The 13,636-nt window shown below is 48.2% G+C and overlaps 1 protein-coding gene across 6 annotated transcripts in view; it reads right to left on the bottom strand.

The window, feature by feature from the left end:
- Positions 1-6,072: 6,072 nt before the first annotated feature.
- LOC149347696 (multiple inositol polyphosphate phosphatase 1-like) overlaps positions 6,073-13,636 on the bottom strand; it is an 85,342-nt gene continuing 77,778 nt past the window's right edge. For all 6 annotated transcript variants that reach the window (XM_089587361.1, XM_089587363.1, XM_089587366.1 and 3 more), the window contains 4 exons: positions 13,153-13,238; positions 11,375-11,489; positions 10,164-10,368; positions 6,073-6,568 (listed from right to left, as the gene is read on the bottom strand). In XM_089587361.1, coding sequence (XP_089443487.1) covers positions 6,151-6,568; positions 10,164-10,368; positions 11,375-11,489; positions 13,153-13,238 — 824 coding nt within the window. In that variant the 3' untranslated portion in view covers positions 6,073-6,150. The remainder of the gene's footprint in view (positions 6,569-10,163; positions 10,369-11,374; positions 11,490-13,152; positions 13,239-13,636) is intronic.

Here is a 13,636-nt window from a genome sequence, read left to right as displayed (position 1 = left end):
GCTGGGTTCGCATTTCACGCTCGAACATCATTTTCGAGGGGGTCTCGCCTGTTGTGCTCTGAACCGTCGTGTGCTGCTTGAAGAGAAAGCGCGCAAGGCGGCGCTGCAGCGAGCCTGTCTGATCTCTTTCAAGGGCGCGTTTTAGCTCGGCTACGTAGCGCTCGGCTTGTCCGTTTGTCGCTGGGTGGTAGGGGGCCGATGTAACTGATGAGATCCCGTTGTCGCGATAAAACTTGAGGATCTCCGCAGACACAAACGGTGTTCCGTTGTCCGACACTACCTTGCGCGGCAGGCCGAACGTTGCAAATAGTGATCGGAGGTTGTCAATGACTGCTGCCGAAGTCGTCTGTCCCATTTGCCTTATCTCAAGCCACTTTGTGTAGGCATCTACGACCACAAGGAAAGTGCAGCCCTCAATTGGTCCTGCAAAATCAATGTGCAGTGTGTGCCATGGTGTGTCTGGCTTTTCCCATTCTGGGACAGGAGCTTTCGGCGGGGCGCTCCGGCTGCTCTGGCAAGGCTTGCATTCTCGCACCACTGTTTCGATGTCGTTGTCAATGCCAGGCCACCACATGTAGCTTCTGGCACACTTTTTCATTGCAACGATTCCCCGATGTCCGGCGTGGATGAGAGACATAGCTTGTGCGCGTAGTTCTCTCGGAATCACAACTCGGGACCCAAATATGATGCAGCCGCGATGGGTGCTCAACTCTGTAGCTCGCCTGCGGTAAGCGTCGAAGTTGTCCCCTTTGAGTTTATGCACGTTGCCTTGTTGAACAGCTGTGTAAACTAGCCGGAGAGCTGCGCACTTCTGCGTAGATGCTGCAACTGTGCCTGCTGTAAGCGGAGGTTCTGGCAGTGCTTCGAACATCAGAACGTCTCCTGGTGGAAATGGTTCGTCAACAGTTGCGTCTAGTGGCAGACGGCTTAGCGCATCGGCGTTTTGATGTTTACTCCCATTGCGGTAGACCAGAGCGTAGTCGTACGCTGAGAGTTTGATGGAATGCTGCGTCGGCTCGATGACACCTTGCTGCTCCAGTTTGTCCAACTCTTTTTCAACTGAATCTCGGAGAGCAAACGGCACCGGCCTGGCCTTCAGAAATTTGGGTTGCGCGTTGTCCAACAACTCCAGTGTGACCGGGGGCCCTTCGTTTCCTGGAATCTCTTCCGAGAATACTCTTTCGTATTTCTCTTGCAGTTGCTCAACCATGTTCTGGCTCGGCGTCTGGTGTATGCCGCATATCATCACGCCTAGTGGAGAAAACCAGTTTCTCCCTAGAAGGCTTGATCCTGTGCCCTTCACAACAAGCAGAGGTAGCGTATGGGTCTGGCCGTTGTAGTTAACCTGCACGTTGGCAGAGCCCAATAGTGGCAGATTCTGTCCTGACCACGTTCGCAGGTGCGTGTCGTCTTGTTGCAGGGCGGGTGCGTCAGATGGCCATGAAGTTCGGAACGTGTCCTCACTGATCAGAGTACAGGCTGCGCCGGAGTCCACCTCGAACTTAATCAGCTGGTGATGTACGCTTACTTCTGTAAAAATCTTCGGTCGCGTGCCGAGATTCATGGTGTTCAGGTCGTACAACACAGATGGTGTTGCTGATGTTGTTCCATGGAGATCAGATAGCGGCGTATTCTCTGAGGCGTTGACGCTGTGATTAGGCTGGGAAGGTGACTTTATCTTGGCAAGTCTCCGTTTCGTAATGCATGCTCTTTCGATATGCCCTCGCTTGTGGCAAAAATTACACGTGGCTGACTGGAATCGACATCCCTGGGGGTTGTGTTGGTCGTCACACCGCCAGCAGCGTTGTGCCTTTTTGACCGATTTTACAACAACAGAAGGCTTGCGCACCTGGTTGCTTGTCTGGTGTACCGGCTCGGTGTTCCGGCGAATCCCTCTCTGCTGGTGACCGGCGCTCTCCGCTCGAACGGCGATGTCGTAAGCTTTGCTGAATGTGAGGTCCTTCTCAGCGAACAGGCGCTGCTGCAGTGACTCGTCACTCAGTCCGCACACAAATCTGTCGCGTAACATCACGTCCAAGGGAAGCATGGTGGTGTTAGCAGAAGAAGCTGCGTCTCCCTCCTGCCCGGTAGCTGTTGTCGACAGCGTTCCAAAATTGCAGTCGGCAGCGAGCTTCTTGAGCGCGGCTACGTAGGCGCTCACAGTTTCTCCTCCCAGTTGATCTCGTCGTTGGAAGCGAGCCCGGCTGTAGACCTTGGATGGCCTTGGGTCGTAGTGCTTTTGCAGCGCTTTTACGATGTCGTCGTAAGACACTGCCGCTGGTGTGCTTGGCTGAATAAGGGCGCAGACAGTATCGTAGGTCTGCTCCCCGCACAGCGTCAGCAGGTTGGCCCTCTTCAAGGCTGGGTCTGTGATGTTGTTAGCTTCAAAGTAGAACTGAAGGCGTCCAACCCACGATGACCACGATGAGCCGTTGAACTCTGGTATCTGATTGGGAAACCCTCGCGTAGCCATGGCTTGTCAATAGCGTTGCGTAGCGCGGGTCGAATCCACTTTCTCGTCGCCACTGTCGTGTCCGGTCGCTGTGTTGAATGCAGCGAAAGACGCACACGGTACTTTAAGACTTCGTTTATTTAAAGCCGATGAGGGTGCGACCAGCGTCGACCGAGGCAGGAGCCGAACTGGCCGCCCGAAGAAAGGAGGGAGCGGAGAAGCGTCCACGGGAGGGAGTGGCTTCCCAGAACAGGAGGAGGGTGCGGGGGCGCACCGTGGGGGGGGGGGCATCTGGCGACAGCGTGCGACGAAGGGCAAGTGGTCGTTAGGAGGAGGATGCGAGTGGTCGTTAGGAGGAGGATGCGAGGGCGCACACACACAAAAGCAATAAGGGGACACAACACTTCGAAGTGTTGTGTCCCCTTATTGCTTTTGTGTGTGTGCGCCCTCGCATCCTCCTCCTAACGACCACTCGCATCCTCCTCCTAACGACCACTTGCCCTTCGTCGCACGCTGTCGCCAGATGCCCCCCCCCCACGGTGCGCCCCCGCACCCTCCTCCTGTTCTGGGAAGCCACTCCCTCCCGTGGACGCTTCTCCGCTCCCTCCTTTCTTCGGGCGGCCAGTTCGGCTCCTGCCTCGGTCGACGCTGGTCGCGCCCTCATCGGCTTTAAATAAACGAAGTCTTAAAGTACCGTGTGCGTCTTTCGCTGCATTCAACACAGCGACCGGACACGACAGTGGCGACGAGGAATTCATTCGTCTGATATGTAGTAAAATTTTTAAAAGCGTTTTCATCGGTAGCATCGAACAGTTAAGACTGCCAAGACAACCAATGGGCAACGTTTCTGACGATACCGAAAATGTTGAGAGAAAAATGAAATGCGGGACTACCGTCAAGTGAGTTGCGGATTTATTCGTCGTTATAGTGATGTCATGCGTAAGGCTTTCTCGGCTTTCATTTGCTATTTTCGCGGCAACGCAGCTACAATTCCGGATGGAAAAAACGTCGGTAATGTTCTTGACAAATAGTCTATCCGTCTTGCTCTGTTTGCTATTTCTCTTCTGTGTCTGTTTAAGCACCATTCCTTTGCTAGTTTCTATTTTTAGCGCGGACATAGATAGCTACGCTCCATCTTAGAAAGTAGCAGATACATACCGCGTATTTAAACAACTGCCACCCCAATCTGTAGAAACTGTAACGCATACCACTTGAAATAAGGGGTGTCTCCACCTGATGAGGAGTGTCAAGCCCTGTCTTTTGTTCAGCTGTTCTTTCCCTCTTCCTCCTAATCAGTAAAGCCTTTGTCGCGTCTTAAAAAGTTGGTGGCCTGGCAAGTAAAAAGGAATTCAATGGCTCTGTGGAGCAGCATACTTCTGATTTGTTTTACAGGGCAGCTGTTACTGGCACGTTTGTAGGTTCAGTGGCTGCGACGATGGTGGTGGTGGTGGTGGTGTAACCTGATCACGTGAGTGGAAAGACTGACGAAGATGCTTGCGCATGACAGTGAGCAATGCGCTCGATTGTGGAGAGGGAGTAATGAAAACACTGCCGCACCTGGCCCTCTCTCGACGCATGCCTTTATCTTCTCTGCAGATGCAAAACAACGGACACTGCCTTCACAGTATAAAAAGAAAACACACACACACACAACTGCTTCACATTTGATTAAAGAGTAAAAGTTCGACCCCGGTTAGAAACCTGAGAAAAGGAAATCAGAGAACGATTGTGAGATATTCGGTAATGCGTACTTAGAGTGGAGGTGATTTGGGCAAGCAAAAATGTAAAATAACACGTATTAGCTGCTAGGGTCGCGTCGTGATAGACGCTCGGGTTTAGGGCGCCTCCCATAGTTCATCGTTACAGAAGCTGCCGTGGAAGCGACTCATCGTCGCCGCCGAGACTACGCCACGAACCACCGAGGCTGAAGCGCTCTGCCGGCGTCGTGAAGGTCGGAGGCGTATCAAAAGAATTAAAATACATAAACATTCAAGCAGCTGCGTTGAAATTACTCATTGTCCAGTATCCTAATCATGGTGTGAGCCCCTCTGGATATTTTTGAATGTATGTATTTTACTTTTACGTCACAGCGTTTACAGCTCGTTCGGTCGAAAAGCCGTCGGCGTCGTAGTAGTTGCGAGCACCACGCGTCGGAAAAAAATGGTATCATGCCAACCGTTTGCCGCAAAATGGTCCGAATGAAGTCATACGATTCAGCGTTTCGTGCAGCATAAACTTACTGCGTTAAGTTAAAACATCACTGGTGGCAGGAGTTTGAACCGGCAACCTATGATCGGGGGAACCGGCGACCGGTAATCGGGGCCTGCGTATCATGCGTGCTTCGGGTGTCCGCCAAGACAAGCGAGACTGTTACGGAGCGGGAGAGGTTGTCCTTTACAAACTCACTCTATATTCTGTTACTGCGTCATTTCCTTTCCTAAAAAAAAAATAATTTTTGATTTGTCCAACGGGCAAGGCATCACGCCAAACGGGCGATGTCGTTCCGTGGACTCCTTGGCAGCGCTGCAATATACTGTCGCGTTCCACTCTTAAAGGCAAAGCTTAAGCGTCCGCCAAATTTTTTGGACAACAATACGAGGGGGTACCCAAAAGAAACCTGACTTATTTTTGTTTGAACTTATTTCTTCACATTTTAAGCACAGACCTTCAATCTCCTTCAAAGTATTCCCCACTTGCAATGATACGCTTGTCGAATCTTTCATTCCATTTTTCAAAACATTGTTTAAATTCATCTTTTGTGACGCTTGACAGTGCCTCCGTCGTTTTTTTCTTCACCTCAGCAACATCAGCGAAACGCTTTCCATTCAGCTATTCTTTCATTCTAGGAAACAAAGAAAGTAGCACGGGGCAAGGTCGGGAGAGTATGAGGGTTGAGGAATAGGGGTCATGCCATTTTTGGTCCAAAATTGTCGTAGAGACAGGGCGGTGTGAGCAGGGGCATTGCCATGATGGAAAAACCAGTCACCCAACCGCCACAAATCTGGCCGCTTCCACCGCACACTGTTGCCCAATCTTTTCAAAACATCCAAGTGGAAAGCCTGGCTAACTGTCTGACCCTGCGGAACAAATTCTCAATGGACGACTCCTCTCACGTCGAAAAAACAAATCAGCATTGTTTTGAGGTTGGGTTTCACCTGACGAGGTTTCTTGAGGCGAGGTGAATTTGTAGTTTTCCATTGGCATGATTGTTGCTTTGATTCAGGATTCGATTCAGGAACACTTGGGTGGTCCCATAGCATCGTCCTTGTACGTCTTTCTTAATATTTCAAGAGTTTCCGTTCAACTTTTTCCCAGCAAAAATCATAATTTCACCGGCGCACGCTGTTCACGAAAATCAGCCATTGCAAAAACGACGTTTACACAAAACAGTCGTCACTCTAAAACTCTGCCTAAACTAGTCTGACCTCCTTCAACGACGGCACTCGGCTTACTGACTCTGGAATGTTCGTTCTATGCGCTCCTAGTGGCAAAACGCGGTACCACAGAAGCTTTGCCGACCAAAAAATTTAGTCCGGTTTCTTTTGGGTACCCCCTCGTATAATTAAAAAATGCTAGGGTATTGTAATATGAAGGACATGAAGCCAGGACGAACTGCGTGCATCTCAAGGTGGACTGTTTCGTTTATTTCATAACTGTGCAAGAAGCACGTTCCCTATTGCCTGGGCTCAACACATTCTCTATTCGGGACCCGCGTTCGGATTCCAGTCTTTGCTGCAAATCTTCGTCAAGTCACAGCTTCGGGACGAAAGTACCGCCCTTGTGCGCAGGAAGTCGCTGATTGGACAGAACTCGTTCCGGCACCCTGGCAGCCTGACGGCCTTTTCGTTCAGCAGCGGGAGCACGTAGTAGCTCTGGTGGCCGCATTCGAACAGCGCCAGGGCAATGTTGGCCGTAAAGGGAACCATGTGCGAAGATCGCCACGGTCGGTAGTACTTGTAGTCGCAGTAGTTGTCAGCCCTCAGCGGTGGCTCGGTTCTTCCGAGGCCGAACTTGGCGATGAGGCTCTTTATAACTGGTGCGTGAGTGAAGTACAAGGCGGACCTTAGTCGCCTCTTTGTGTGGTGCCCGCTGGTGACTATCTCTTGAACTTTTTCCCTGCGGAAAGAAGCGGAAGACATATTTCTTTTTTACACAGCACAGACAATATCAAGGGGGTAAGCGAACTCTAACATAGCTCTTGGTCTAGATTACATGACCTGGATGACGTACGATACATCACATTACATTCTCGAAAAGGTCCCCGTGTGGACTGTATATTCCTTTATTGTTGCGGAAGCAACACAACGCTAGGTGTGAGCGATTTCGCGGAGCCCCGGAGAGCCCCAACTGAGCATGCGCGAGCAGCGAGTGACGTCAGAGAAGTGCGGAGCCACCACAGACTCCTCCGCTGCGCGGGTGACTCAGAGGTGCCGTCGCCGCTGCGCCAGCAGTGCATTCTCCAGGAGGAGTGACGTCACACGGCGCACAGCTGCGGCGCTGCGGCCACCGCCGACTCCTCCGCTACGTGGGTGACTCAGAGGTGCCGCCGCCGCTGCCCAGCAGTGCATTCTCCAGGAGGAGTGACGTCACACGGCGCACAGCTGCGGCGCTGCGGCCACCGCCGACTCCTCCGCTACGTGGGTGACTCAGAGGTGCCGCCGCCGCTGCGCCAGCAGTGCATTCTCCAGGAGGAGTGACGTCACACGGCGCACAGCTGCGGCGCTGCGGCCACCGCCGACTCCTCCGCTACGTGGGTGTCTCAGAGGTGCCGCCGCCGCTGCGCCAGCAGTGCATTCTCCAGGAGGAGTGACGTCACACGGCGCACAGCTGCGGCGCTGCGGCCACCGCCGACTCCTCCGCTACGTGGGTAACTCAGAGGTGCCGCCGCCGCTGCGCCAGCAGTGCATTCTCCAGGAGGAGTGACGTCACACGGCGCACAGCTGCGGCGCTGCGGCCACCGCCGACTCCTCCGCTACGTGGGTGACTCAGAGGTGCCGTCGCCGCTGCGCCAGCAGTGCATTCTCCAGGAGGAGTGACGTCACACGGCGCACAGCTGCGGCGCTGCGGCCACCGCCGACTCCTCCGCTACGTGGGTGACTCAGAGGTGCCGCCGCCGCTGCGCCAGCAGTGCATTCTCCAGGAGGAGTGACGTCACACGGCGCACAGCTGCGGCGCTGCGGCCACCGCCGACTCCTCCGCTACGTGGGTGACTCAGAGGTGCCGCCGCCGCTGCGCCAGCAGTGCATTCTCCAGGAGGAGTGACGTCACACGGCGCACAGCTGCGGCGCTGCGGCCACCGTCGACTCCTCCGCTACGTGGGTGACTCAGAGGTGCCGTCGCCGCTGCGCCAGCAGTGCATTCTCCAGGAGGAGTGACGTCACACGGCGCACAGCTGCGGCGCTGCGGCCACCGCCGACTCCTCCGCTACGTGGGTGACTCAGAGGTGCCGCCGCCGCTGCGAGTGCCGGCTGTTGCTTCCGCAAATCTACCCGGGATGGCCATTGGTCAAGCCACAGCCAATTTTTTTTTCAAAGGGATTTGAAAAGGTTCCTCCACAACCGCTTTTTGTTAGAAAGTTACATTCAATGCTAAAGTTCTTGGCTTGCTGCATTATTTTCTCACTGACCGTCCACACTCTGTAACAGCAGTAACCCGGACATTTTTTTCCGAGGTGAATATAGCGGGCCTGCAGGCTGAGCACTAGAGCCCTTGTGTTTTGTTACTTAATTTAACTACTTATGAATAACATAAGTTAATCGATTAAGCTTTCTGCAAATGTCTGTGGTATGTACCACAAAATTAAGGGTCAATCTAATGTAGCCATATTTCAGTCTGATATAAACCATGCTTGCGATTGGGCTATCCTGTGTAAAACGGCAGCGGACATTAGGAAATGCAAATGCATGCTTGTATTTCGTAGTAACAGACAAAATACATACCGGCTCAATAAGTGTGTCTTGAATCTGCGCCCTCTTACAGATATTGAGACGTATTTATTTCTGGCAGTCTTTCTTTGAACTTCCACGCAGATTATACAAGTAACAACGCTATCCCATGCTAGGCCACAGCCGCCACAATGTTTGCCTTGCTTGTAGCAGCGTAAAAGTTATTTTTAGTAATGATTATTTCGCACTAATTAGAATATGCAGCATCTGTCTGGGATCCTACTCAAGAGACGCTCATCTCCCGAATCAAATGTGTGCAAAACTCAGTGGCTCGTTTCGTTCTTAGCAATTATCACTGAAACCGTTGCGCTAGCACTATAAACAGATAACTTTTAATTACCACTGTTGTCACAGCGGAGAAATGTGTTCCGCTTTTGAGTATTCTTTGGGATATATCATGACAATCCCATTCTGAAGAATTGAATAATAACAACAGTATGCTGCGTTTCAGCTCTTAGAGATCATCAGTAAAAACTCCGCATTTCTTCATGCTGAACGATGCATTTTTAAAAGTTATTCATCCCCAGTACATATACAAGTCGGAATCGGCTTTCCCAATCTCTCTTCGAAATATATCATCGTTCTATGTTCACATTCTGTTTAAATCTGCCGAAAATAACTCGCTGTCGTCATCACAAAAATTTCTTATTTGTGAATCTTGTCATTTTTTTTCTCAGTTCACTTCAGTCATAAATCAATTCATTCGAAATTACTTCATTTTCTTTCTTGCTGTTGTTTTCGTGGCGAATGATAGAACTATGGTGGTCTGCTGCTTTTGTGAGCCTCAATTCTTCTCTTACTCATTTTTTTTCGAGCTGTCTGCTGCTTGCTTCTAGGCTCTGCTCTGTTACAAGGCACATTTGGCTTGTTCATAACTTTCTCCAAGTTTGCACTTTTGACCATTAGTTGCATGGTCTCCTGGCGTAACCAATTTACTATTTTGTTCACCTCATTTGCACTTTTCATTTTAGCAGTTTTCTGTCATCGTTTTTTCACGTAGCGCACTTTCCTTTGCAATGCCCTAATGGGCTGAGCGCAGTGAAATAAATAAGCAAAGGGCATGCTATGGAAAGAACTTGCATGATATCGCAAGTACCATGAGCAAGCATTTTTGCTGTCTCTAATGATGCAAGATTATCGTTGTTAACCGCAACAGTACCGCAGTAGAGCTTGCACTCATAATCATTTTCTTGGACCCTGCCATTTTAATATCTCTTCGCTGCACATGCTTCTGTTATTACTTACTTGCTGGCTAAAGAACAGTGAACCTCAGAGGGAGGTATTATTCATACATAGTTCCCGATCTTCAGGCATTCTTTTCTGATATTATTAAGCTAACTGTTAGTTTTGAAAATATGTTTTCTAAAGAAGAATGTGGAGTGGAAACCCTCATCTATCAAACTGTAGTAGGAGGAAAGCAGTTTATTTCAGACCACAGATAAAGTTCTCAAAATGTGCTTCATCTACCCCATCAAGTTCCGACGATTTTTTCAATTTATGCTCTCATCGAAATTTTAATATTCAGTTTATTTTCTCGGTACATTCAATATACGAAGTAGCTACCGGTCAATAGTAAATCTTTACCTTAAAATCGGTGCGTGGAAATCATTAGTATCTGTGTCTTTTTGAACACAGAATGTCAATTTCATATCTAGTTCATAACAGTGCCTCATGAGCGACTTCATAATTCAGAACTGAGTATTTAAAACAAAATGGCCGACCTCAGATACTGCTTCAAAATACCTGTATTTCGTTATTCAGCTCACCTTATCTTATCCAGCAGCTCTTCTACGAGTACGCAACCCATGGCGACGCTTCGTTTGTTTCCATAGACGTCCTTCTCATAGTCGTCCAAGTCGTCGGCGTACTCAAAGAGGTCCAGGTCCTCCCTGTCGAACAGGTAGCAGAAGGGAGACCATCCGTAATGGGCCACTTCGAAGGAGCACATCTTCGCCATTAGCTTGACATCGCCTAGGAAAGAAAATGGTATGTTATCACTGGAATATGCTATCTCAAGCTGCATCCTTCCTGCTCTGTTCCAATATAAGAAGACAGCGCTGTGCCTTTTTAGTGCGTAAACATTACTTGACTAGCAATCCTGAAAAAGCTGATGGGTCTCTGAAACCTCGACCTTTGACCCTTGACCTTTGAGATGAAATGACATGGAAACGGTGTGGCTAGGAGAATGTCACGTGGTAGGGAAGTTTAAAAGGAATTGTTTTGGAGGACAATGTAAGGCAGTCTTTAGGCAATAGTCAATCGAATTCGAAGGACAAGCTAAGACAATGTTTAAGCAATAGTCAGGCTAATTCGAACCCATGTGCTTTCACACATAATACTCGGTTTAACGTGTTAAAACTCTATATTTTTTTTGTCACTTCTTTTTCTCCTGGTCCTTGCGAGTAAATATGTGTACTGGGTTTTATGTTAATTTGTAATAATCCCCCGAGAACTGTGAAACGCTGATTTCGACTGGCTGCAAAAGTATGGAGTGTATTGTATAGAGTCCACAACAACTAAAGAACATCTAAGTTTTGATTGCTGAAAATCAATAGTCTTCAACGAAAGGGATGGGGTGAAAAGCCTATGTTCAGGTTACCCTCGTCTGATGCACTGACAGGCACGGGCTGTCTTAATAGTGGCAACGGCTAGTTTGAATTCCAGGAAACAGAGATGTTTCTCAAAAACCTATTCTAAGAGGATACATTTTTCGGCCATCACTATGAAGGCAAGATCCAGATAATTTCTGCTGCCGGAATGACTACCTACCCTGCAGCCGTTTGAACTGATACATTGCTTGCCCGGAGTGCGCACATCTGGAGAGTTCACTTTTATTTCAGCGCATTTTTTTTCGTTGCACACAATAAGCGAGTGAGCGTAGAAAGCCATCAGTAAATGAGCATTGTACTTGTACAGCGGTTTACTTTCAAAGTAAAACGAGTTTCGCACAAAGTCACAATGAATCTGGTGCACAAACCTGCTGAAACATTTACACCAATCCTTTTAGAAAAAGCTTCAACCATTTTCCTGACTTGGATGCCACTTAGAAACGTCTTTTCTTCTTTGGATTCAGTCTTGTTCACACCTTGTTTCTGTGGAAACAAAAGACAGGTTGAAAGGTTGGGACGGAACCCGAATGCAGCGCTTCATATATGAAGCCTCATATATGAAATATGAGTATTGCACATGTTCATGCCTGCATGCTTAATATAAGTCGGATTTATCCAATTCGCAGATTTCATGGCTCAATGAGACTATACTTTAGTAAAACAACTTAATTAATTTGCAGCAGGCACTGCTCTAATAAAACATGATGCCTTAACTCCAGAGGACCAATCAGAGTTTGTATTTGTACCGCTCTGGAAAATAAACGAATTGAATTGAATTTAAAGTAGCGCAAAATTATGACGTAAGTTTTATCGCTAGTCGCCATCGCCAAAGCGTCGGTGGACGATACTGGAGTCCTGGACAGAGGATCCCACTCACAATACGCTTCGGTCTACTTTTACGCAATAAATGTTTATTTTCTCTTCTCTCCTTCGTGGTGGAGGTCACCTTTATTTTTCAAATTTTGCGAAGGTCGAGTACATGTTCTCTTTTTAAGTGCTACATATTGAATTAATATAGAAATCCTTGGGAAAATATTACATTTAGCAAGTCATGCTGACAGTAATTATGCAGTATTGAGTTCAGAATCACCAGCCGCGCAAGAATGGGACAGTGCAGCATCTCAGCTCAGAGCAGCGCTTATTTGTATAGCGCTCGCTGTTGGGATAGTTGGTCTTGCAGGAACGGACAAGGAGAATGAACATGAAGCGCTTCCGTTCACGCCGGCCTTCTTCTACCTGTTCGTTGTTTTTTTTTGTGCTGCTTCACTGAAGTTCATCTGTACGTCGAAGCTTATACTTTATTTTTAAGATGCTTGATCTGTGTGTAGGAGCTCAACTAATAAAAATTCTTGTTAATATGCTTTGAGCAAGAACAGGAATAGACTCGGCATAACAAGTGTAGCTTCGTTAAAGCTGGGAAGCTATTTTAGAAAAAATTGAATTGGATTGAATTGAAAAGTATTTTATTTGAAGTGTCTCTACACACACTTCAGGGAGGAGGCCAAAAAGCGTGGTGCCTAACGAGGGCCTTCCTCCCTGGGGTAAACAAATTGCATTCGGCACGTACACACAAAATAAATAAATACAATAAATGTAGCGGTCATCGTGACGCTTGTTGGCATTCTCATCGTAAATATACGAGTTACGATTTAGCTCCGACATTAGGATAATAGAGGTAGAAGGAAATACGTCAGGGTCAAATTCGAATAAATGCACTCCCACGTAGTTCTGTGCTAAATAATATGCTGCTATGAGCAGCATCGTAATTATCGTCCAGATAGACTCGCCCTCATTTTGATTCGGAGCCTGCGTCGTTACCCTCGTGATACCAGCGTTCTGTCATTTACAGTTTGGTTCATCTTTGTATTAAAATACTCAATAAAATGATACCACTACTTGTAAGCATTGAAAATTATTGCAATATTTTGTGTAAAATTCAAAACCGAATAATAAAAGGTAAAAGCTTTACAAAGACAGCGAGATGCTGATACACAGCAGAGAAAACTTTTTGTTGAACTAACCAAAAGTGGCCTGCGAATGAGGTATGTAGCCATGTGACGTCAAATTAAACGACAATTTGGCAGGTGTTCCATTTGTGTTATGCAAGCATGAAGAACGGAGTCCGACAAGTGGAACGATTCCTCACCTTTAGACGGTCTTCGCATATGCTGTCGAACCCCAACAGGCTATCGTTTAGCTGCAGATAATTAAGGTTCTCGAATTTCCTGAACTCTGAAACGGGTAGAAAGGCAGAAATGATGAAAATTCCGTGAACTGTATTTTGTACGAGAAGTTCAAATTTCATGGCGAAAAAGAAAACGCCGGAAGTTTTCGACATTGTCTGGTGGTGAGATGACGATAGCTGTATTGCAATATAGATGAAAACACTCCCTCTGAAGCTCACTTGATCTCGTAACCTCGATACAGGATTGCTCAGAAGTTTTTGGGCCACGTGGCTTGTTTTGAGCCTCGATGGGAACCGCAATACCGCAGAATACCTATCCTTATGAACGTTATTTCAGTGTACAGCCGTTGCGCCCAGGGCCAACCTGTCGCATGCGCCCAAATGAATCACTCTCTCTGGTGCTGTCTGTGGTGCATATTATCTCTTAGTCCATTACCTCCTAGCT

Source organism: Amblyomma mixtum, chromosome 4, assembly GCF_055824585.1.
Source record: "Amblyomma mixtum isolate Tamu chromosome 4, ASM5582458v1, whole genome shotgun sequence".
Taxonomy (NCBI): domain Eukaryota; kingdom Metazoa; phylum Arthropoda; class Arachnida; order Ixodida; family Ixodidae; genus Amblyomma; species Amblyomma mixtum.
The sequence above is the reverse complement of the archived record's forward strand: the minus strand, read 5'-3'. Positions and strand labels throughout refer to the sequence as shown.